Source organism: Amphiura filiformis, chromosome 18, assembly GCF_039555335.1.
Source record: "Amphiura filiformis chromosome 18, Afil_fr2py, whole genome shotgun sequence".
Lineage (NCBI taxonomy): Eukaryota > Metazoa > Echinodermata > Ophiuroidea > Amphilepidida > Amphiuridae > Amphiura > Amphiura filiformis.
Window position 1 is genome coordinate 16,064,247 of NC_092645.1, and position 26,038 is coordinate 16,090,284.

At 35.3% G+C, this 26,038-nt stretch overlaps 2 protein-coding genes across 2 annotated transcripts; both read right to left on the minus strand.

Moving 5' to 3' along the window:
* Positions 1 to 470: 470 nt before the first annotated feature.
* LOC140139922 (uncharacterized) lies at positions 471 to 12,122 on the minus strand. The gene is made up of 6 exons (XM_072161703.1): positions 11,931 to 12,122; positions 10,940 to 11,145; positions 6,837 to 6,990; positions 5,243 to 5,353; positions 4,028 to 4,112; positions 471 to 2,416 (listed from the first exon to the last, which is right to left on the minus strand). Exons 2-6 carry the CDS (start codon positions 11,087 to 11,089, stop codon positions 2,026 to 2,028), a joined length of 891 nt encoding a protein of 296 aa, XP_072017804.1. The 5' UTR covers positions 11,090 to 11,145; positions 11,931 to 12,122; the 3' UTR covers positions 471 to 2,025.
* Positions 12,123 to 12,140: 18 nt separating this feature from the next.
* Positions 12,141 to 18,538, minus strand: LOC140139923 (plasminogen-like). The gene is made up of 5 exons (XM_072161704.1): positions 18,409 to 18,538; positions 16,633 to 16,746; positions 13,379 to 13,657; positions 12,724 to 12,998; positions 12,141 to 12,207 (listed from the first exon to the last, which is right to left on the minus strand). Exons 1-4 carry the CDS (start codon positions 18,470 to 18,472, stop codon positions 12,811 to 12,813), a joined length of 645 nt encoding a protein of 214 aa, XP_072017805.1. The 5' UTR covers positions 18,473 to 18,538; the 3' UTR covers positions 12,141 to 12,207; positions 12,724 to 12,810.
* Positions 18,539 to 26,038: the final 7,500 nt, after the last annotated feature.

Sequence of the window (26,038 nt, forward strand, 5' to 3'; positions counted from 1 at the left end):
CATAAGGATTCAAAAAAGTATACTTTAACCTATCTATGACGTATAGTGTAACATTGTGACGTCATATGTCTAACTTTGGCTTGAACATTGGTCTGATTTTAGTCTCAAATTATTCATCCTGTTGGTTGTTGCAAGAAATGAGAAAAAGAATATTTTATAACTCATTAAGAGTGCTTCTTATCCTGGTAACACAACAATAGTCAAGGTAAAATTAAATCAATATAGAATTCATTGCAACTCAGCAGATATTGTTCTATTTTACTTCATAACGAAACATCCTACATAGGGAAAACTATTATTTTTCTAACTTCTTATGGCAAAACAAACAGTTTGAGACCATTTTCAACAAAATTGGAGCATTCTTAACGACCTATTTTTTTGACCTATGACGTCACAGTGTTACCTATTTGCCCATAACTCCATAACGGTACGTCGAAGAGAGGTCAGTCTATACTTTTTCTGAATCCTTATGAGTAGATGAACACATTATTTTTGTTTTTAGCCAAATCCGAGCAACTTCGAACTTTGCCACCGTATAAAAGTTCAATGAAATTTTCCCACAAAATAAGGGTGCTGTTGAAATGGCCCCATAGCCTGTATCTCTGCCAAATATGGCAATTTTAACATGATTTACACGATAGTTTAATACGGCAATCTGTTGGACTAGCATATTCATGCCATGTTGTTTTGAACATTGAACACCCGGGTACCTGTATTCTATTCTTCTCATTTGGTTTCTAATATCTATCAACAACACTTTTGTCTTCTTGACTTGGGGATTATGCTGCAGACATGTAGGAAGTAAATTAATGTATTGCACTTATTATAATCTAGAATAGAAAATAAGTTCTCAGAATTAAAGGTAATTCTACTTATTCTTAAAGTATTTTTTATTTAATATCTGTATAAATATGAAACACAGTCACAGACTATATGAACTTTAAGATTTGCATCACATTATATCAGCTGCTTATTACATTTATCCCATCATAGGTCTGTCTAAACTTGTTTTAAAAATGTTCTGCTTAGAATGTGCACGCTTTTCTGCGTTCCATACACACTCAGAACACATAATTTCAAATAACAGTGCTTTCACGTTACGCGTTTTGACAAATCGCAGTGCGTGATTTTCAATAATGTGTCGAGAGGGCAATAGAATAACTTCAACGTGTACGAAGACAATTATCGTTGACAATAAAATAATATATAATACCAACATGCATAATCAGTCATCAAAAACAGAACTTTTGCTGCCCCACTTCAGGTTTGTTGGTCGCATAATACCCTTTTTTTCAGGTTAGCCCCTGTTAAAAAGTGAACATGACCTACATCTATCATGTGTGAGAAATGTCTTGGGTATTATGTTATCATTTACGAACTTTAATATCTCGCAAGATCCCATAAACTGATGTTTGTCACCCAAACGCTTAATGCGGAAAATGATGTATTGGTTCCATACACACTGCATTTATTAAATGCAAACTTTGGTATCAACCAAAATACACCGGAAGAGTGACTTGAACGAAATGCGGATTTATCTATTCTGCATATTGTTGGCAAGAATTGTGTGTAAAACCGATACGAAACTGTAAATTGTGACACTATCTGGTACTTATAGCATATGCAAAATTAATGTCCAACAGCGGTTGTTTCATACATTTATCTTTCATTTAAAAAATGTGCAAAATACCGAGTTTTTAACTAATTGTCCCAAATATGTTACCATAATGATAGTTTGTAAACAATAGCACATAATTAAGACATGTAGTAACTCATGGCATTTCTCGCACATGACTGTTGGTGTAGGTCATGTTTACTTTTCAATATGGGCTAACCTGAAAAGAGCAGCTATGAGACCCCTTAGGATATCTTGAGATATTTCATTATGTTGTTCACAAATCGAACTGTTTAGTAAAGTGCTGTCATACTGATATCATGCACTAATTCAAACAGTTTTCTTATGTATATTCATCGTTTAAATACTTTTTTTTTCATTTTCGTTAACATAGTCAAGAGTCACACGTGTCAATTGCTTGAATAAATGTTGTTATCTACCCATCCCTCCTCGTCGTTGTCCGTGTGGTTAACATCATTTACTCCTGTTGCAGGCTGAATGGTAGAATCGTCATAAAGATTATCTGATGAATGTTCACCTTGGGTTACGTGTGGATTTTGTGGTCGAACACTTGCGTATGAATATTCATGAGGATCATTATCATCAATATCATGATAAATACCATTGTCTTCAGAATGCGTATTGTGTGCTAAGAATGCTTCATTATTGTGATTTGTTACTCCAGTGTTGTTTTCCTGGGCGAATACCGATTGACCTGCTTCAACTGTTGAATCGTATGGCCCATCAAAGGCAAGTCCGCTAGTCTGTGGTATACTTGCACTGTCTGATGATGATGCTTTCCTTCAAAAAACAATGTGTATAATTCATGATTATTATTATTATTATTATTATTATTATTATTATTATTATTATTATTATTATTATTATTATTATTATTATTATTATTATTATTAGTAGTAGTAGTAGTAGTAGTAGTAGTTTAATTTTTGTTCTTTTCTTAAAAGTGTGTAAGCACACATTGACTATTATAGTAAATCAATCAATAAAATCCATGTTCTTATTTACCGCCAAAAATTGCTATTGCTCTTTTTGTATCATATTAATTTGTAAACGCTCTTTTAGCAAAGTCATAGTTCATTGAATTTACAACCGTATGACAAAACAGGCGAAAATAGTAACTTTTTGCACAAGATTTGCAATTTAAAGAGAATTGGCCATTGCTCATTCTAGTGACGCTAGTGTATGGAAAATATAAGTGTGCCTTTTCATTTAATGACATAAAATTTGACAAATATTGTAAGGAACCCTTGAGGTTTTGACTTTTAAAACCTACATTTTGGTCAAAACAATGTGCTTGGATAGGTAGTTTCAACAGATTTACCACATTCGTCTTGCTGCTTAAATTGCGTTATCTGTTGACCTAGTGACAAAAGTGTTTTTAGGGAGAATTGTTAGCTTTCGTTTGATATTTTTCAGCTAGAAGCTCCACAGCTCTCACATTGCTATGCCGTGTAGATTTTAGTGTAAAACTGCTTATTGTTCTCTGCTTGGAAGCTCTTGTACGAAAATGTGTGCTGTGTTTAGGTGTATCGAGGTGGAAACAGTGCGCATGATGGTTTATAAGAGAATCGTTTTTATATAGAAACCTTTCCATATGGTTTGGTTTTTTTCTTTGTGAAAGAAGAGATTGCAATATTAGACAATTTTTCACTATAAATATACACATATGCATGGTCACTTGCGTCTAACTAACTGTTCAAGTGACCATGCATATACCCAAAAGTCACTTGCATTTATTATGGAGGGCATAATTAACCGTACATTTCTTGCCGAAATGAGTAACATGTAATTGAGAAAAAAATGGACATAGCTGCTTCTGGCTCTAAGCCCTCGATTTATAAAATACATTTCAAGGTGCGTTCATATAAAAAACGAAACCGCTCAATTCCTCGAAAGAAACAACGTCTGGAGTGCAAAGCCGTGTTAATGTGATAATTACAAAGTATAGGATAAGGCTACAAATAATCGTAAACATTTCGTCGACGGGTCCTTAAAGAACTTTAGCAAAATTACCCTCGATTAGAGAAAAGCGAGGGTAATTAATTTTGTTTCACTGGTTTCATTTTCTGATATTGGATTTCATAATTTGATCTTATATACCTCGACACCTGCTGATGTTTGACCTTTTGCATGTCAACACATTCCTGGTGCTCTGGAGGTCAGCTGGGCAGGGGAGTGCCAGAGGGCATATATTATGGTGACCCAAGTGAAGTCCAGCTGGTTAGGATGACAGATTGACCACTGTGTTTTTAAGACTAACTTTCATGCTCATGGCAATTGCCATGGCAACTGGCTGTCAAAGCTGAAAACATTTGAAGAAAGCATGGATTCAAAAGTTTTAAGGATATGTACATGAAATGAATGCATGAAGTTTATAAACTGAAGCTTCACCTTGATTTCCAATAAACAACTGTCACGAAAACACATAACAGCACCAGAAACGTGGCTACACCCACACTGACTCCAATAATCATGGCTGAATGTAAGAAAACGAATTCATAACTTTCATTATTACCGTAACTTGTTTTTATTCTATGATATGAATTTAATATTTTGTGCTTTTGGCATCTAAAAAACTAAAACTAAATGGTTCTATTCTTCTGTACCCACAATGATTCATAAAGGGGACAAAACTCAAAATAGTCCTCAGGGGTTATAACAAATAGGTCGTACGTCAAACATTTCATAGACTGAGGACAAATTTTAAAAAAAATATTGAAAATTTCATCGAAACTGGTCTCAAATTTCAAATCTCGAAGATATTTTTAAGTATCACAATTCACAATTTTGGTGCGATTTGTATTTTTGGGTCCCCCTTTAAAGTTAATGCAGCCAAAGTCTAATTGAAATATTTACATTTGATCCATGATTACATCCGATCTGAGCTATACATTTCTCAAACAAATTTATTTTCCAAGTTCGCTTGCCGAGAGGAGTAATTTGAGACAAGTTTCGATGAAACTTTCAATATTGAAAATTAAACTTCTGTGCATGAGATATTTGACATTTGACTTACTGTACTCTTTGACGCCTGAACACTAAAGGATGGAATCAAAACTAGACCGGCGGTTGACTGCCGGTTCCGTCCACTTCCGTCCGGTTGCTATTGTTCTAAACAATGGCAACCGGGCGGAACCGGACGGAACCGCTGGTCAACCGCCGGTCAAGTTTTGATTTCATCCCTAAACACCCTAGTACAATATGACAATTGACTTTTTTTTATTCCTAGCAATGAAAGAAAACCCTGTAGTAATATTACATGATAGAACAAACTTTACATTTTGGCACATTATGATCTTCGACCCCTCTTTGGAAGCATAGAGCAGAGAGAAAAAAATTGAACTAAAATATAGTTTTATCATTTGAGGTTTAACATGTTTAAGGATACCAAAAACCATTGGTTTCACTAATGTAGCAATACAAAATATTAATTCAAATATCACTACACAGAGCCATTTACTATAGTTCTCCTATGACGCAATTGTATAAACTTTTCAGACTTGTTTCAATAAATAACGAATTCACATTACTAAAAACTGAGTATCGGTATTTTACGACAGTTCTTTCAGAGCCAAAAATAGTACGGTGCAAAAACGAGTATTTTACCTGATTTGGTAGTTGTCTTGGAACTGATTTTCTTTTGCGATGTATAAGGTGTTTGTAGCAAAGTTGAGGTCGTCGTTGTTCTACTTGTTGACACTGTCGTCGTAGAAGGCACTGACATGTTGCAGAAAAATCATCAAGTAGATTCAGATTATTGATAAAGAAGTTTTGCAAATGGTACTTAAATTGATAAAATAAAAGCGTTTCAAAGCAAACAATTAGGCCCTGAATAATTTTAGTACTTTTTGTTTTGCCTTGGCCAACAAACTCGCTGAATGCAGTATTTTATACTGCAAATTTCAACACCTCATTTGCTGCTCTGCGATCTTGTTAAAAAATGTTAAACGCGTTTCAATGGTAAAGGTTTGGATTTAAAAAGTTGCAGTAGACCTTATACAAACCCCAAATTCATAACAGAGACATTTTCTTCACTCAGTGATATTTTTTATTGAACCTGTTTACTTCAACCCCATGCTACTTTTGTGTTAATGGAGTCAACTGTCCTTCATCACTGGTTCACAACTGAAGGGTCACATCGCATGCTTCTGACGAGATGTTTTATTTCTTCTTGGTCACACGGACTTCATTTCCAATTTCTCTACCGTGGGCTTTATGGATTTCTTAGCAATGTTCTTCAGAGTGTCCCATATGTTCTCTATTGGGTTTAAGTCTGGACTGCTTTTCATCAATTGTGACGTGTCATGTCAAAAGGAGACACTTTTGGGCAGGTTATGAATTTTGAGGTTTGTACATATCTTAAATATAGAGATATTTTGCTCCACAACGCCGTTTTCCCCAATGAAATCGGACATTCCTAAGCGAAGATATTGAGTTCGGAAGTTATGGTATTATAAAATTGGAAATTGAGATATCGGCCTTTAAAAATATTATTGACAATGTTGAGAGTAGGAATTAACTTGAAAAATGTCTCAAAAAAATACAAGATGCCAGTTATATTCCGGTCTGAAACTATCAGGCAATATTTTTAACATTAATAACATCACAAATTCGCAACAAACCCAAATTTTGAAAAAATCAACCACCGGCAGATTTTTGGCTATTTCTCCATTTACGATCCTGCCCAAAAGTGTCTCCTTTTGACATGACACGTCACAATTAATCAACTATGCTACAAACATAATGGTTTAAATTTGAATTAAAATGGCGCGCACAATAAAACATGACGCATTGGATACTCATCCAGCATTCTATGCAGAATCCTTTAGTATAGGGACTTTTGTATTTTTTGAAATCCGACCCTTTGCAATTGAAATACTGTAATATTTTTCAACAAGATCGCAGAGCAACAAAGGTGTCAAAATTCACCGTGTATGAAATGCTGCATACAGTGAGTTTATTAATTTGCTCAATATTCTTTTGGTTTTTCAAGTGTAACGATATTCGTGAGCAGTGTACTATGAGCTACTGTAGGCCTACTAAGTGTACTATGCATTGACGGATGTGACAGGTCATGTATAAAATTATTAATCTTTTTAGTGGATATTTTAAGACATGGAAATAGAATAATTATAATTACATTATCTTAATGCTTAAACATTTCTCACTTAATTAATTATATTTTGTATTGGTAACGTACCTATTTCATAATCAATGGAGAAACCGGCTTCACTTATAGTTGAACTTGAAACAAATTGCAACCACAGATAATTTCCTGATGATTGATAAGTTGTCTGTGGACTTCCCCTGCCACAGTATACACCTGTTGGTGCTCCATGTTTGGACTCGTGAAGCTGAAAGTGGAAGCAACGACAACCCCTATCTATTGACATTTGAATTATTATCGTTAGTCACGCTTTCCTGGCCAGGAATAGTGACACTAATAATGTCGGATTTAGGAGTTGATATTACCGTGAAAATGAGACGTTAATCTTAGCTGGAAAAGGATGTTTTTAGTATAGTTTTGCACCACCCGCCGCCCTTTCCCTGAGGCCGCCATTGATGTACGCTTTAGTTTAAGCCCAAGACTGGATGCTTTTATATCATGTATTTGTGTATTTGTGTATTTGCATTAAAAAAGTCTATATGCCGGAGCACTCTGGATATTAATCTTATAGGAGGTGGTGAAGGTGACTTGGCCCTACTCATATCTGATGAGAACAGCTTGGGCACTTGCATAGATTGGAAGCAGTGTTGCCATAAAAAGATGCCTAGTGGTGATTTTAAAAAATGAGAATTTTACAGAATATGATATAATTTGCTACTCAGAAGCAGGTTTCTTTTAAGAAAAGGATGTTTGAATACCATGCAGTTAGCATCCTGGACAACCGATTCTTTTGTTATGCAAGGCTAACTCAGTCATTTAATGAGGCAATACAAACGATCGAATTTGGTGTTGAAATGAGCTAAATTTTTAGTTACACCTTTTCGATGTAAAATTAATTTTCTCGGCCAAATGAAAAGCAATCATTTTCATTTTTTCAGTAAATGTCAGGAAAAATTGTAGTGCTTGATACTGTATTTTTTTTCTTCAAATTCTAGTGTTAAACTTAGGCGTGAAATTTAGTCATTTAGTGTAAGATTTTCGATTTTGATAGGCTTAAACTCTGCCCGCGAGCCTTTTTTTGGATCAACCTTTTAACTTTTCAAAGTAAGATAGTTCGCTAATGAAGGATTTTTCCCAACTTTCTAACGCACATCACCGTGAGCGATATATCATAGTTTTGTCAGAATTTGCGTTTTCATTTCACCATTTTTACTGCCGGCTGACCATTTTTCAAAATCAACGCGTGAAATCTAAGGCTAATACTAGCATTGTGGATCGATATCCCTGGGTTTAATAGGAATACCGGCATGGCTACAGTGTTGCTAGAACTTCAATATAGCAAAGAAATTCCCAGGCCTATAGCGCTCCTACTGATCATGTTTAACCAGAACACTCAATTGGGGATTTGGGCTACCAAATCGCTAGTCGGGCAATTTGCTTTCAATGGAAAATTGACCTGGATAAACAACAAAGGAAATATCGACTATTTCTGCTGGTTGCTCTCGAGATAAAAGTACTGAGTTAGACATTTTCGGAGCATGAAGGGAAAAAGGGTAATGCACATATCAAATGCAACCCCGGCCCCTGGGGACCCGGGGATGGTCCGGGACTTGACATCATGTGACCCGGGATTTGATTCAAAAAGTGTCCCGGGGGAGCCGGGTGTTGGCCGGGACTGGTATAAGAATTGACGTCGGCCAAAACCCCGGGAAATTGGGCCGGGACTTTACCCAGGCGAGGGCCGGGATTATGTCGTAACTTACCCGGGGTTTTCCAACCATTAAAATGGGCCGTGAACATGGTCATGGTTTGATAGTAAGGATGCCCGCATTTATGGGCCGGGGAATCCTTTCACTTGGCCGTACTTAAATTTTGCAGTAGGTCATGTATCTGTTATTTAGCGGGACTCCAAGGTTAGCATGGTTAACCAGACCACACTGGCTTTTGGATATACATGTGCAAACGAGAGCCTGCTGTACGCTTATTTATGCTAAATGTACTGGGTTTTTTTTTTAACCTGCGGAGAATAAAGTTTTAAATTATTAGGCCTACACTCAAAAACAAAACTGACCGTGATAATAAAAGAATCTATGACATCTGCGATCGCCTGCTACATGGCTACATACATGATATAAAAATTGAATTCAATATTTTGTGTTAATATACAGATTTTTAAAACTATATTACATTTTCATGTTGGAGCGTTTAACAATAATTACTAGAGAAATTGCGATTTCCAAACGTAGACATCAGATGTACTTTGATCTATTCCAAACCAAAAGGGGTAGGCCTATATCAAATTTTTAGATTCCATGCCTATAGGTAAACTGTGCACGTTGAAGCCCGTGCGTTGATACTCAAACAGTTGAGCAAGTATATAGGTCTAAACCTAATATAGGAAGGAGAGGAAATAATTATGCTGCTCTGCGCTATTGACGAGAATCTAGGTAACCTAATTTCGTTTATCGTTTTTAGATGTTCCGCAACCTGGTGAGTAACTGACGTATTTGCAATGGGACACACATGTAGACCTATATTTTGAAGCCTTTGAATCCACCCAGCATGTCCAGAGCTCGGCAGTCGAAATTTGAGCCCGCATGACAAGATTGCCGCAATAATATTAAAACCATATTAAGATCCAAGCCTATGATGCTCAGGGCCGGGTACTTGGGCCGGGGAATACCCGGGGTTTGCATCGGTTTGCATCAGATATTCGCCCCGGGGGGCCGGGGAGTGGCTGAGAGTTTTGCCCGGGTGGGTCCGGGACTGGCCAGGTGTTTGCCCGGGACTTGAACTTTTAAACCCAAAATCCACGGCCCACGACCCGGCCATCCCCGGGTCCCCAGGGGCCGGGGTTGCATTTGATAAGTGCATAAAACAAAAACGGAAATTCTGACAAAACTATAACATATAGACCCACACGATGTGCCTTACAGGGGTGGGAAATATCTTTCTTTAGCAAACTATATTAGTTTGAGACGCTAAAACATGAATTCCGTAAAAAGCTCGCGGGCGAATTCAAGGCCTATAAAAATCAAAAATATCACACTAAAAGACACAATTTGATGCTTAATTTTAACACCAGGATTTTTAAAAAAATGTATATCCAAGCACCAAGTTTTTAACTGACATTACTGAAGAAGAAAAAATTATTGCTTTATATTTGACCGAGAAAATTAATTTCATAGCAAAAAGGTGTATCTCTAAATTGTGCTGATTTTAACATGTATCGATCGACTTTTAGCGCGACTAAGCATTTCTAAAGAATCGGTTGTCCAGGTGGCTGACTGCATGCTTGTTAAATATCCTCCTAGCACGCTGCGAAATATCCTCCTGGCAGCCGCTTCTTTTTTATATATTAGTCAATTGTGATATTACAATTCATATGTATATCAACAACATAAGAAATATTTGGACTAAAAAAATAAAAAAATATTTTGAGCTTAGAATTTCAGCGTGATCAGTCTGAGACTAGTATATTCAGGTATACTACCTCTCGGTGATCAATAAACAATTTCAATGAGACGGTAGCTAACGCGCATTTATACATGAATCATAGATCATCTATGCATGAATGAACATAAAAAGAGCTCTATTATAGCTCATGTGTTATCTAATCATAGCTATATAGTGTCCGCTTCATTTACTTACGTCATCAGCCCGCTGCCTTGAAAATTAATTTCGCTTCGAACGGGGAAGGACTCGTACGAGCCCGAAATTTACCAACACAATTTCTCTTTTTTTCAGGAGAAATACGCATACAAAAATTGCAACGAGTGTCAACTTTTAATGTAATAATTATTCTCTTTGAATGGAGTTAAACTTGTTTTTGCAATGGATATGCACTTTAAAGTATATTTTATGTTACCGGTTTTCTCTATCTGATTATAATCACTTTCTACCTAATATTTATGACCAGCTTTTTAAAGCCAAAAACAGTGCCAAAAGCGTCAAGCTCCAACAGGAAGCAGGCGAGGAGGATTGGGAAATTTGGTCAGTTAATTTGAGAAAGCAGTGGTACTATGTATTGATGCGGGTTTAACTTCATTGTATCCAATATTTCCTTGGGTTTTTTAACATGACATCTATTGGTAATCGTGATGAACTTTACGGATCAAGAAATGGCGTTTATCAGCTTCTGCGTCTGAACTCTGAACTTCATATTACTTGAACATAAAAAGTGAAACCTGACATACCTTAAGCCAATCATTACAATTGTGATTGATATTAACATCCTCCAGTAAAAATGTCGTGAATGTCAGGAGAATCGTGGATTGATTAGGACCTTCGATAATCCAGGTACATCTTGAGGAAGTTGGATATGGAGATGGATAATTCGGAGTCATAATTGTTCCTAATAATCCTGTTTCTGAAAACCGACCACCACAATTCTTAGGGATATCTGTGCAAAATATTTAATACATGAACAATCATACTAAAATTAATTTTCTTGCCTTCCGGAATGTAACCAAAACCTGGTTAAAGTTAAGAACAGAATGACAAAAAAAAAAGAGTAACTAGAATAGCTGTGGTCTAAGACCACGAATACAGCCGTGATGTGACTTTAAATTTATGACCTCAAATATCTAAACACCCCACAGACACTAGCTAATGCATGTGTGCGAGTGGCGTCACTCTGCTATATTGATGATATGGCATGAGAGACATTTTGAATGAATTTCGTCTCGGACCGGAAGTAACCCTTAAATGACCACTGAAACGAAATCTGTGAACACCCCAAAGACACTGGCGAAAGTCAACAAAAAGTACCGTCACCCTGCTTTGTTATTTGTGACAGAAAAGAAACAAAGAAACAAAGACATAATAAATTCCTCTTTCATCACGGCAACCAGTTCTGAATGCGTCAGCCTCAATTTCGTGATAATAAGAGTACCGTGAGTACACCACGTAAAAATCATTTATAGTATTGATTATTTGAGCTACAAATTAGATACCTAGAATAACAAAGTGTATAGGAGTGATCATTAATAACTCAATTATGTTCCCTATTTCGGATTACAGTAGAATGGCCTTTAATCTATATTATGGGGTTTTAAGATTACCCTCAATAATTCCCTCAAGCTGTTACCGTTACTGCACACCATTTCAGTCCGTTTTTAACAAAATGTTATGATATTGTTACACTCTAATTTTGGTATAACGCCTTTTGCTAAAATAATGATTTACCGACGGAATTGCAAACTGTGCTGGGCTCCCCGACGTCACAATATTCATATCTAACATCTGGATCTGTTGTGTAACACCAAGGTCCATTTGTAGAGTTACGAGGGTTACGGCAATAGTTATGGTCACCGAGTCCTGCTTCCGGATACAGGTCATGTGTAATTTGGTAGTGTGAATGAGGTGTATGAGATGTCCATTTTTACAAGGTCTGCACTGCTTGTAAAGGACACATTTCCGCGATAATTTAGTGCTTTGTAGGTGTCAGTATAGCACTCTGGATCTTTAAAACAAAATGCAATATATTTAGAATATAAATTCAAAGCCGAATTGTGCCTCATATGTATAATACAATACGATATTTTATGTCCTTGCTTTATTGTTGGTTGGTTGTAGTACTGTTGTTGTTTTCGGATGTAGGCTTATGAGATCAATGTATTTCTTCAGATTTCAGGTTTATACAGGATTCGAATTTGGTCTTGTAGTTTTCGTCTTGTAATAGCAACATATAGAAAAACAATAGTTTGCATATATAAAACTACTACTTAGTATGTTTATACAGTGGAGCGGTCACTGGGTTTTAACTGTTCTCGAGGTATGTGGCGATTTTAAAAAGTGGCCATGTGGTAGGGCTTATATATCGGCCACCAATCAACAACTCGGAAAGTCGAAGTTTCTGCTACATTGTTATGTTGTTGTGACATTGTTATGACTTCATAGAAGATAAACATTCAAAGCTAGTGTGTGGTAAAATTATTTCTGGCTTTGTATAACGTCCAAAAGCAAAATGGTTATTTACCAACGTAATTGCAAACTCTGCTGGGCTCCCCGACATCACAAGTTTCGTATCTGACATCTGGTTCTGTTGTGTAACACCAAGGTCTATCTAGGCCATTGGGGTTGCGGCAATAGTTATGGTCACCGAGTCCAGCGTCCGGATACACAGCAGGTGTGATGTGGTGGTGGGAATGAGGTGTATGAGATGTCCATTTTGGCAAGGTCTATCATTTCTTGTAACAGACACACTGCCGCGATAATCTAGTGCCTTGAAGGTGCCAGTGTAACACTCTGGATCTTTAAAATAACATACACAAAATATTGTTCTTGATCCTAATTATATCTAATATCTAATATTTCACGGCCTTTATCTCAAAAATACGACGTACATAATAATACTCTGTGTTTTTGGCTGAACAAGTCACAAAATGTTATTAAACTGTAACTGTATTAAAATATAAAAATTTAATATTATGACATCCTAGATGAAATACATTTTAACAGTATGTTAGTGTAGTGTTGTGCGCCCGTAACTCAATTAGGCGATTAACCAATCACGTACCAGTAGTCATTTGACCGTCATTATATCTGGCGTTTCATCTTATTATGAGGTCCCCAACGATCTTTCAGTAGGCATGATTATTCAGGCGTTGTGTTATAGTAAAATAATTATTTACCAGCATAATTGCACACTGTGCTGGGCTCCCCGACGTCACAATATTCATATCTGACATCTGGATCTGTTGTGTAACACCAAGGTCCATTTGGATCATCAAAAGGGTTGCGGCAATAGTTATGGTCACCGAGTCCTGCTTCCGGGTACAGCCCAGGGGTGATGTGTTGGTGGGAATGAGGTGTATGAGATGTCCATTTTTGACAAGTTTGGTTATTTCTTGTAAAAGACACACTCCCGCGATAATTTAGTGCCTCGAAGGTATTTGTAAAACACTCAGGATCTTTGAAATAAAATACAACAAATAAAAAGATATTTCCTACCTTTTCCTATAGCATATTATTCAATACATAATAAACATCATGCTGCACTAACTATGGATATGAGAGCTATCCAGACTACCCCCAAACTATTAAAAGAATCAAAATTTCGGTAGTTAGATTATAAAATAATGTGGTCTATCAATTAACACTAAGCCCATCCTAAATTGTGCACACAAAACGGTTCATTACACTTAAAACAAAATCAATATCTTAGAGACACTAGAACTAAATTGCCAATTAAAGTAGTCAGTTTTTAGTGTGTTTTGCGTATTTTGATATCTTATTTTACCAACTTATATACCAATTTGAATAAAAAGAGTTCAAAAGTGACAAAGATTTAAAAAGATTTTTTTCTCGTAACACGCTAATTATGTTCATCTGTCATGCTATAATGAACCCGCTACACAAGCCGGTGGGAATCAAACTAACGAATGAAATATTCCAAATGTGACACTTTTGAAATGCTCTCTTTTCCCATTCAAAGTGGTATAACTTGAGGGAATAAAGTCGCATTGTGCCGAATGAGGTGTCAAAATACAAAAATCATCCATCGATTGATTACTTTATTTGGTGATTAGGTTTAGTGTCTTTAAGATATTGGTTTTTTTTCAGGTGTACGTATATTTTTTGTGCAGTATAGAATGTCAGTCCTTGCAAGAAATAGAACCATGTAAATAGGTACCTGAAGAGTACCCAGTGTACCTTGGAAGTACTTATAAATGACCAGTTTTGGAATCAAAAAGTTAAGGTATAAATAGATGTACCTATAATGTGTATCATAGGTCAGTTGTTATTTACAATAAAATAGAATGGATTGCTATGCCACACCTATCGATATCTACAAGAAAGGTTAAAGGGAATGAGACATATGAGTGTGCAATGAGCCCTGTGGAGAATACGTTTTGGTGGGAAGTTTGGTAATACTCAATGTAAATGAAACAACGCCTATGTAATCCACATTATCTACTGAAAATCAATTCTTATATCCTAAATTCAAACCCAAGCAGTTATAAGGCCACACAATTTAAGCTAATCCAATACACTGTGCTCCATTTTTAAAATCATTTATAACTTTTGACCAGACCCACAGTGCAATACTTAGTCCAAATAGGTACATTTAAATACTCCATAATAGAAATATAACATACAACAGTCCGAAATAGGTACTCGACAAAAACAAAGTCCGAAATAGGCACACATGCTCAAAATGCTCACACGTGAGATTAGGTATATTTATTACCTAGGTATTAATAAAAAAAATATAGTTTGAAATAAGTTATTAAATTAAAAAGCAAAACGATTGCGGTTCCAAATAGGTATAGATAAGGTATCATAATATTGGGGATAAGTACAACTTAGGTACCTAAATGGTGTGTCTTAAATATATCTATTTCTTGATTAGGAACTATTTTGGTACCGTTTTTGGGCATTTAGGGACAATTAAGTGGACATGTATTCTGCCAGAGAGAGAGAGAGCAAAATCAGCTGGTTATTGCAGCTAGACATTAAGCCAGCCAGGTAAAAAAAAAAAAAGATTTATGGACATAGTCAAACATATTTGAGGAATCTGCCCGGTACTTGAGATAGACTAAAAAAGTAAAATAAATAAATGCAACTAATAAAATCAAAAATAAAATAAGTAAAAAGGATGAAATGGTGAATGAAATGTGACCCCGCCCCCACCTCACATAGCCGGAACAGCATTTTACTTCCTGAAATTTTATATCTGTAATGATTTGTATTTAACTTTAAAATTACACAGATACTGCACCGTCTATAAGGTATGATTCGGTTTGGCATGATCTCTTTGGAAGTCGATTTCTCGCTGAAAAGGACTTCTCAAAGGTCAACAGACAATTGAATACATGAATACAAAAGCCACCTAAGTCCATGCGAAGTTATTTTGAGACAAAAACCCGTGTATCATTTTAATTCCTTCAGTTAGATTTACCTGGTCAATATGGTAAGTTTTACGTGCAAATGAGTGGCTTAACCTGTATTAAGTATGACGATTAGCATTTCAGGGACTTCGTGGGGTTCATTTTAAATTTTGGACTTGGTTTTTGAATCATATACAAAGACAACAATGTTAGAATGAGATTACCACTAGTAAGATAATACAAAATAAAGCACACAGGTATGTATAATGTTGATAAGCATTCTGCCATGTAATATAAACCACACACTTTCCTTTATTAAACCCATTTTTGTTCAAAAGTCATTCTCTAGCAATGAATGTGTTACAAGTGGACTTTTATACATACTGGATTTCAATCAATGTGTTACAAGACTCAAATCATGGAATTGGGTGATTCTTTCATACATGCTATTTTTCACATGCCCAATAGACACAGAATTTGAGTTGTTCTTTCATGCATATGACAGGCCTATGTATAGCAACAATTTCCCATGCTTAACTCAATTTGGCCAAAGTATGGACTTAGGTGGCTTTTGTATTCATAAATTATTGTTAAATAAAGAATCCCGTGAAAAGTCAATAACAAGTCTTTATCTCAAAATTAGGTCTACTGACGCGTTCTGGGTCTTGTTTGAACGGATCGCAACATATAGATAAGTTGACCTGAACGTTATCAACAAATTAAAGCAATTAGGGACTGGTATATCGTTATGCTTGGGGAACTGCATACAACCACTGTTCAATAGCTATCTTGTGATGTGGCGGGAGTTTTAAAAGCACGGGCCCTATACAAATATGATGCTCGCGCGTATACTGCCAGGCAAAAAACAATGGATATTTTAATGATGCTAGCGCATACTGCCAGGCAATGACGTCATAAGTCAACTCATCTATCGTAAATACATATATTGATGTTATGCAATATATCTTGTATGTTTTGTCTAGCTGCATGTTCCGACTTTTGTATATATGAAAGTGTCAGTTTTGTGTCACCCTACACTAGTAGCACAGTCTTACCACAATTTTGTTCATCCGTCATATCTTGGCAGTCATTCTCTCCATCACATTGAAAGCCAGAATAAATGCAAGCCCCATTGTCGCATAAAAAGTCAAAGTTTCCATTGCAATACTCTGGGTTACATTGGTAAAAGTAAAATATAAATGGTCATTGTTTGATATTTACATGATTCTTATAGCGGGTCAGTGTGGCTATTCGTGACAAAATATGAACTAATAAATGGCTCAAATTAGTAGCTTCCTGTTCCAGGTTGAAATAACGTTATTCTTAATGCTTTACCAATACACAATTGATGTGCATTATTGATGGGCAAACGTCTCTAACAAAGAGAAGGTTCGCGATGGGACCTCCAGTCTCGCCGCTTGCATCCAACATATATCAGTTCGAGGGCACTCATAATTCACGGACGTCTCTGATATCAAATACTTTTGAAACGTCATGTCACATAACAGTATCATATTTCAGAGACGTCTCATAAATCACATACACCCTGGTTTCAAAGCCCAGCCACAAACAATATTTGTAATTTTGGTGAACGTGCCAGCGCAGTGGGAATACTTTTGTGAGTAGGCCTTATCAGGGTTGCAGCTAGCCCAAGTCGAGTGCCTGCTAATTTTATTATCCAATTCATGAATTAGAGCGCAGGCTCGAGTACTCTTAGGATTTTTTTACTTCAAAACATTTGATTTTGGCCATTGCAATCTAAGTGTATTCTGGGACCATTTGTCAGAACTTGCACAGATAGATATAATTTTTGCACAGGTAGATATTTGTTAAACATAGGAAAACTTATTCTGATACATTCAGCTTCGTTCCGATGTGCTGCATCGAGTGCCCAGCTGTCAACAAAGCTCGACGTATGTGATATCACAGACCCCCGTATGTGAAATCACTGACCCGTCTTTGAAATCAGAGACGTCCGTGAATTAAGAGTGCTCCCGAACTGATTTAAAGACCATAGGGGGTCTCGACGACTCCCGTGTGACGTCACATCTACCATCGTGACGTCACAGGTCAAGAATACAGAGCCAATTCATGATCAGCCGGCCTGATGATGTGTTATGGATATGACGTGATACCGTATTAGCCATCAAAAATAGTAAGTCCAGTTGAATAGAATTATAACTATTTGATCTACCTGGATGATTGATAATATTCATAAATACATAGGTGGTACTTCTTTTTGTGTTCAAAACTTCAAAGAAAAGTTCCTTATAGAACTAATCAGGGTTCTAAAGACCTCTTAGAGAACCTTTAAGTTCTCCCAGGAGGAAAGCCGTAGAACCAATAATATTTTTGAAAGAATGTAAACCACTAATGATAATAATAATGATAAAATTACTACTACTACTACTACTACTACTACTACTACTACTACTACTACTACTACTACTACTACTACTACTACTACTACTACTACTACTACTACTACTACTACTACTACTACTACTAGGCCTACTACTACTACTACTACTACTACTACTACTTACTACTACTTACTACTACTACTAATAATAATAATAATAATAATAATAATAATAATAATAATAATAATAATAATAATAATAATAATAATAATAATAATAATAATAATAATAATAATAACACGTAGCGAGAAAAATAACAAGACCATGTATCATTACTTGTGTTATGTAATATCCGTTTGTGACAATCTATTTACGATGTATATTATATTAATACAAACAACACGTTAAAAAAATGAAAACGGAAACCATTTATACCCAAATTAAACCAAATAAACATAACATACTTACGTGAAAGAGTAAGTTTATATTTGTCAGCAAAGGTTAGACATAAGAGGAGAATAAGAATTGACATCGTGGAAACGTCCGTGACTAGACCAAATGCAGTGTAAACTTTCCTGACTCTAAATAATCATGTATAGCGCATATAACACTCACACTCAAAATCTGTGAACCAACTCAGTGTCAACAGAAGTGGTTTTGACGTATCTGAAGCGTTAAAAAGGAACAATGTGAATTTCTTTGGTCAAGTTCCGGGTCAAATTCTAATATAACCGTATGCATCATCATGGTCATATTTCAATATTAATGATCTACATATGATTGTATCATGCAGTAAGGTACATGCCCTTTACAACAATCGGAGCTGGGTAATAATAAAATAAAAATAAATATTTAGCATGCTACCGTATTACTTATAATCGGGCTTCTAATTATAAAGGAAACGTATAATGATATAGAATATTATTAATTTTTGTCACGACGAGTTTCGTAGATTCTGTACGTAAATGTATCATAAAATGGTGATTCGATAAGTATACAATATGTTCCTAGCTCATCTAAAATTATCTAAGATAATATTTACAACAACAAAAAGGTGCCGCGATATTCTCAAATTACTGACCTATATCACTTTTGCCAATTTTCTCCAAAATCCTTGAAAGTTTGATCTTTGATAGAACTGTGAATTTATTATGATAAATTCTTAATGATAAACAATTTGGATTTAAAGGGCAGGTCTATTGCAAAAACAACATTATATCATTGGCAAGCTAATATTATGAGGACAATGAAAATGACTCCTTTTTGAGAAAATAAGACGTTTAAAATTGATATTCCGCAAAAACCAACTTAAGCGATGAGTTCCTTCGAACGAGACAGATTTGACCTAGAAAAACGTTGACGTCATGAAATGACTGTGCCTGCATTTGCCAGAAGGGATTATAAACATTCTCAATGCATAGAACGTATACTGTTGTTGTTCACAGAAAAAACTAAGTATTACAAATTTAATGGTTTTTAAACATATGGATAACATCAGCCGCTCCTTTTTTATATAATTAGTAAATTGTGATTATACAATTCATATGTATATCAATATCATGAGAAATATTAGGCCTAAAAATTAAATAAATAATTTGAGCTTTGAATTTCATCGTGGTCAATCTGAGACTAGCATATAAACCGTGTTGAGTCTACAAATTCATATATCTGATTTCCCTGTATTATAGGTATTATAGTTTCAGTTGGATGAAATATTACAAAGCAAACCCATAGTAACAATACTGTGTGGGCTTTGTTTCCGAAATGAGAACAATAGTCTGCATTGTTATGCATCATTGTTATGGTAAATAATAGTATATTGTTGCTAATGTCAAACTTGTCACACAAGTAAATGAGAGCATGATATAGTGTCCGTTTCATTTACTTACGTCATAGCCCGCTGCCTTGAAAATTAATTTCGCTTCAAACGGGGGAAGAACACGTACGAGCCCGACTTTACACACACAATTTCTCTTTTTTCAGGAGAAATACGCATAAAAAATTGCAACGAGTGTCAACTTGTAATGTAATAATTATTCTCTTCGAATAGAGATAAACTTGCTTTTGCAATAGACCTGACCTTTAAAGCCAATCATTCCACTCAAATGTCTATTATGCATCTGGTCGATGAGACAAATAATGCAGAAGAAATAATGAAACTACTATAGAAGTGTTTCTAGACCTATCAAAAGTTTTTGACACGATTGAACATGGTATTCTACTTCATAAGTTAGAACATAGTGGATTCAGAGGAATTGTTTACGATTGGTTCAAAAGCGAAGTGAATGTAACCACTGTGAATTTCGACGCTAAAAATTCAAAATATAAAAGCATAATTTACGGAGTATCTCAGGGTTAAATACTAGGTAAAACTTATTACATGGATATGGGTAGAATGACTTCGATAGAAAACCCAGATTATTATACATCACAAGGAAACAGGGATATTATTTCAAATGACACAAACGTGCAAAGGGTAAATGAAACCAAATTTTTCGATGAAAATCTCACATGGAAAAATCATATCAACGGAATCTCAAAAACAAATTCCAGGAATATTGGCAAGCTAAAATTTTTTATACCCAGGCAAATTTTGCACACGCTTTATTGTACGCTTGTTTTACATTATATTAATTATGGAGTACTTACATGGTACTTACATGTAAAACATATATTGAAAAAAGAGATTTACTCCAAAAATGGGCAACGCGGACGATATCAACGTCATTATCGAAACCATTCTGGGCCTCTGCTAAAGACGCTAGTCGAGCTAATGAAAACGTTCCAGGTGAGCGAAAAATAGTGTAGTGTTGAAGGGAAAACTTAAATGATTTATGTTATCTACCACTACGTATGAATATCCACTCGTATATCCTGGACCTCTAATTTTAATATTCTTAATGTCATTGATACATACGAGCTAGAACTGGGTATATATTTGTGACCGGACACCACGAATCAGCCGTAAAATCGATCCCAGTCAACTTTGTTTTATTTCGTGTTTAGAAAATATATATCATAAGCTTTAAAATGGTATATCATTTGACTTCAAACGATATCCTGAAGCGGGGTTATGGTTTGTTGAACTCTGTTTCTTCAACAAAATTGTACTTTTTTCGGTTATACATGTGTCTCTTTTTCCACATTTCTGGTAATAAATATCAAACATTCATAATTGGCGGTCATTTCAAATCATCTCCAAGTCAACGAGGTTCAGGAATGTCCTCTCATTGTTAATTGTTGGTTATACATACCTAGACAAATACAATACTTTGTTATCCACCACTTGAACAGGATTTAGCCAAAGCAAGAACTTTTTTATGGATTCTATAGAAATAGGTAGAAGCTTATTATACTCTTCAGCAATAGGATTATTGATTGGTTTAAACAGTGTTTGATGAGATACTTGTCGCAACGAATTCAGATACCTATGAATACAACCTTCACGCACATTTTACACTGTAACTCAGAATAAAATTTGCAACGTTTACGGCCCATTCGTAATGCCCACTCACATATGTATAAATATTCTGTGAATCAACTACCATGATAATTTGATAATTACTTTGTAAAACGATCCGATATTGATAGTTATCACACAATAAACAGTAATAAGTATAATCAAACAAGAAATAAAAAAGTATTCACTGCTCATTGTTTTATTATATATGATGCATTCGAAAAAAATGTATGCAGGATAATTACTTCGCAGAAGTTACCAAGATAATTGCACTTGACCAAGGAGTTACAATGACTTTACAGTCTCGTGCGATTATCTTGACTAGTGCACTCTGCCTAGTGAATTAGTAGGGGGATTATGTTGCACATGTGGATAAAGAAAACGAATGAGTTCTAAAATACATTTAATTGGATGATTTTTTTATTCAGATTAAAGGTAAATATACTTTGAAGGTAATTCACCAATTATTCTCAAAACTAAGATGACATAGCAGAGCCATTATTGACACTGAGTATTATAAATATTGGATATAACTATTAAATTTTAAAACTTAAGCACGGCCTATATAAATTATATTTTAATGCATTATTAGATATTAATGCGAATTAATTTATATTAAGGGTTCGGATAGCGACGTTTTTACGTATTTTTGTGCGACCTGAGAGCACTTCAGACACATCGAATTATGTAATGTCTTTTTGATATCAACATTTTTTGATTTGTTCTGAAACTCGCGAATTTACTTCGAGGACTGTCTGAAATTTAAAAGTCCTCGAAGTAAATTGTAGGCCTATACGTTAGGGTGAAAACCGACGATCAATTGAAAATGTTGACCTTTCATTTTGAAGACCTGAAAAAATCCCGAAAACCTGAAAAATTTAGGTAAATTTTTAATCATTTGCCACAAAATGTGTATTATATTTCGAAGGAGGATCATTATCATCGCCTATAAGATATTAAGTCCCATTGTCTTCAGAATGCGCACTGTCTGGTAAGAATGCTTCATTATGGTGATTCGTCACTCCAGTGGTGTTTTCATGAGCTTATACCGAATGAATGGCTTGCTTCAACAGTTGAATAATATGGTCCAATGGTCCATCAAAAGCAAGTCCGCTTTGCTGTATATTTGGACTGTCTGAAGTTTAGGTTTTCCTATCAAAAATAAGAATGGGGAAAACCGGGGAAAGAATATTAAATCAATCGCAATGTTCATGTAAATGAGAGGTTTAGCAATTAACTCTATCTGGTCTTTACAGTGGAAATAGTGCACTATATTCCAGGGTTTAATGTGCATCCCACGGGACTCCTTTCATGGTCCTATAACACATTCCAGATGTTAACAAAGGTCAAAGGGCAACACATTGTTCAAATTTCAAAGTTGCTCAAATCTGCTTACAAGCATACCAAATTATTCCTCTCATTTCAAGGATTCAGAAAAAGTATAGTTTGACCTACCTGCGACATGCCGTTCAACTATATAATAGAGAGTTTGCAAAATGCGGTTCAAAAGCACACACTACAACGTCTACAGGATTATATGGGATTATCTATTCAAAACCACTAAAGCCAATAAAGCCTCTAGAAGTCGAACTGAACGCGAAAATCTATAGTGACCAGTACAAAATTACAAGTTATGTATTCTCTAGTTAAAGACCAATGATGAAATCTAGGTGATAAAAGTGGTTTTCCAAGAAGTGTTTGGATGCGAGCCGTTAGACCAATAGGCCTATAAAATAAACGCCGTGTCAGACAAAAGTCTTTGAACATGGCAAAGATACACGGCGTTATTTGTCTGACACGGCGTTTATTTTATAGGCCTATTGATCTAACGGCTCGCATCCAAACACTTCTTGGAAAACCACTTTTATCACCTACTATGCGTGCCGACGTAGCAACCTTGTCTTCTAATGATGAAATCTAGTTTGGTTTGGGTAAAAACACACCATATATTGTTGAAATTTAGTGAAGGAAAAACGTCAAGCTTGGTATACTTTTGTGCGTGATCATGACGTAAAAAGCAGTTTGCGAAATGGCGTCCTGTGAAAACGTCAACGGCAAGGGGATTAAGTTCACGTAAAAATGGTTTGTTTTTACTGGAGCGAGATGTGTAGGATATACTTCTGGGGAGGATATAGCAGGTGCATATATAGCAGGTGCTTCATTTCACAAACTCTCTATTATTTTTTTTACTGCCTCGGACACATTACTTGGGTATAAAGGATACTGTATTAGCCTTTATTTCTTAATTATAGTCTATCAGAAATATTTCCCCGAAATGTAAAAATTAAGTCTTTTGATAAGGCTACCAATAATTGAAAGATCGTACGTAAATCCATAAAGTTTAAGGTGGTACTACACCCCTAGCCAATTTTTTGCTTATTTTTGCGTTTTTCTCAAAAATTATAGCACATTGGTAACAAGTAAGATATGTTTATTATAGGGGCAAGGGCTACAACTACTGCACTGAAAATTCAGCAACTCAAGGCAAGTCATTATTGATTTATTGATCTAATATTGGTTTTCCCTCATTTTTGACTGCAACTCCACAACTGTAGTCTGTGCTGAAATAAAATTTCCAGTGTAGCAGTTGTGGTCCTTGCCCCTATAATATACATATCTTACTTGTCACCAATGCTCTATAATTTTTGAGAAAAATGCAAAAATAGGCACAAAATTGGGCAGGGGTGTGGTACCCCCTTAAGAATCTTCTTTTCAAAAGTTATCACATTAATTTTATATTTAAGTGACAATTTACCTTGATTTCCAATAAAAGACTGAAATGATAACACACAGCAGCACCAGGAACGTAGTTATACCTACACCGACTCCGATAATTATGGCTAGACATGGGAAACAATTTATAATGGGAAGTAATTAAACCATTTTCAAACACCCGAATTCATGATTTGTAGATACTATATTTGTTTTACTATTATGATTTTAATTTAATTAAAACTCTTTTGCAATAGAAGTCTCTACGGGCGAGTTTGTAGTTTAAAGTATTTCAGTGCCCAACCCAAAGAGAGAGAAAATGGGTAGTAAAGCAGCATTAAATATTATTTTAATAATGTTGATCCCCTTTCTGGAGTTGCACATTTGTACAATATTCTCATATTCTAAAATGCACAATATATGAGAATTTTCTTGTGATGCAATTGTAAAATAATTTGCATTTGTTTGGTTAAGCATTTAAACTAATCATAACTGATAATTCACGATGGCACCGAACTTTCAGAGACACCCTGTATTAGTATGCTAAAACCCCGAAATACTTTACCTGATGTGGAACATGCTTTTTCCAGTGACGTGTTATCTATTCAGAAACACATTAAAAATGTTTAAATCGAGTAGGAGCCATGTTTTTGTAGTTTTAGTCATGTAATTGAAAAAGTCAGAGTACTACTTAATATTAATACATTGATTTTATAGGAAATGAGTCAAGGAAGCCAATAATTGCATATATATCTCATGACATATGGCCCCTAATATATCAAAGCTAAAGTTTTGGCCGTTTTCATCATTCCGAGAAACATAATGCACATTATTCTTTCAACGCATATATTTAACTGCAATTCCACCGAAACGTTTTTAAATCGACCGATAACAATGTGATGTATTCAGCTTTTGGAGAATATAATTATATTAAAAATTAAGGATATGACACCACCATGCATATTAACTCGGAACTACTCGGCCAGACCCACGTACGTGATGACAGCACTGGTTTTCTGGCTATAGAATTACAGGGTTATTAATTCTATAGCATATATTGAAATACTATACAACTTTCTTTTATATTGTCTGCGTCAATGATAATAGAATACATCTCTACATCTGAATTTGTACTACATCACTGAGCGATAGCTATCGGTTTCTAGCCAATCAGATAGGACTCCTTTTCTTGTGTTTGGATAAGCAAGCTACCTTATTGGTGAAATACTAATCGCCCGTCGCTCACCAACGGAGTATCAGGCCTATAGCTCAGCTTATTTTTGTAAAGTGGCACTTGATGGTGTTATTACAATTCCACGTGATTCATTGCAGGGAAAAAATAATAATTTACCTGCTGGTGAGGCTGTGCTTCGCCTGGCCAGAGCGGGGCTCTTCATTTTAAAATGAACAAAATACAGGTTTGCATTGGTTAAAGTGAAAATAATAGTTATAATGGCCTTGTTGATAACGTACCTATTTCATAGTAAATTGAGAAACCAGGTGCACTCTTTTCTGTATTTGATATAAATTGTAGCCAAAGATAATTTCCTGAGAATTCCATTGCATGAAAACTGTGTTTAAAACTGCCACAGTAAAGTACTTTTTGCTGTATTTCTGTTGGTGTCTGACGTTTGTTCTGAATAATCTGTAAGTAGAAAAATTGCAATTACAAACCTTACCAACTGAAGTTTGGAATAGTTTGCATCGTTTGTCATGCCCTCCTTAAAGCATGTACATGTATAATTGTATCACATACGGATCTATTCGAGTTTTGACTTTTTGAGAAAATTGGTGAGTAGAAATGTTTTGGAGCTTTTCAAATCCACCAACTTACAGATTTTAACTCTTTCTAATTAATGAAATATAAACCTTTAATTTGTTCTATCTAAGTTTTTTTTGTAAGTTTGTGTTTCACATACAGCGCTA

Excerpts from the sequence above, each read along its gene's own strand:
- LOC140139922 (XM_072161703.1), bottom strand. The coding sequence starts at position 11,089 with ATGACTCCGAATTATCCATCTCCATATCCAACTTCCTCAAGATGTACC. Across the intron at positions 6,991-10,939 it reads ATTGTAATGATTGGCTTAAG|CTTCACGAGTCCAAACATGG; the intron begins GTATGTCAGGTT and ends TTCCACTTTCAG. Across the intron at positions 4,113-5,242 it reads CAAGACAACTACCAAATCAG|CCATGATTATTGGAGTCAGT; the intron begins GTAAAATACTCG and ends TCTTACATTCAG.
- LOC140139923 (XM_072161704.1), bottom strand. The coding sequence starts at position 18,472 with ATGTCAATTCTTATTCTCCTCTTATGTCTAACCTTTGCTGACAAATAT. Across the intron at positions 16,747-18,408 it reads ATATAAACTTACTCTTTCAC|AGTATTGCAATGGAAACTTT; the intron begins GTAAGTATGTTA and ends AATGTAACCCAG. Across the intron at positions 12,999-13,378 it reads CACAGTGTGCAATTATGCTG|ATCCAGAGTGTTACACTGGC; the intron begins GTAAATAATTAT and ends GTTATTTTAAAG.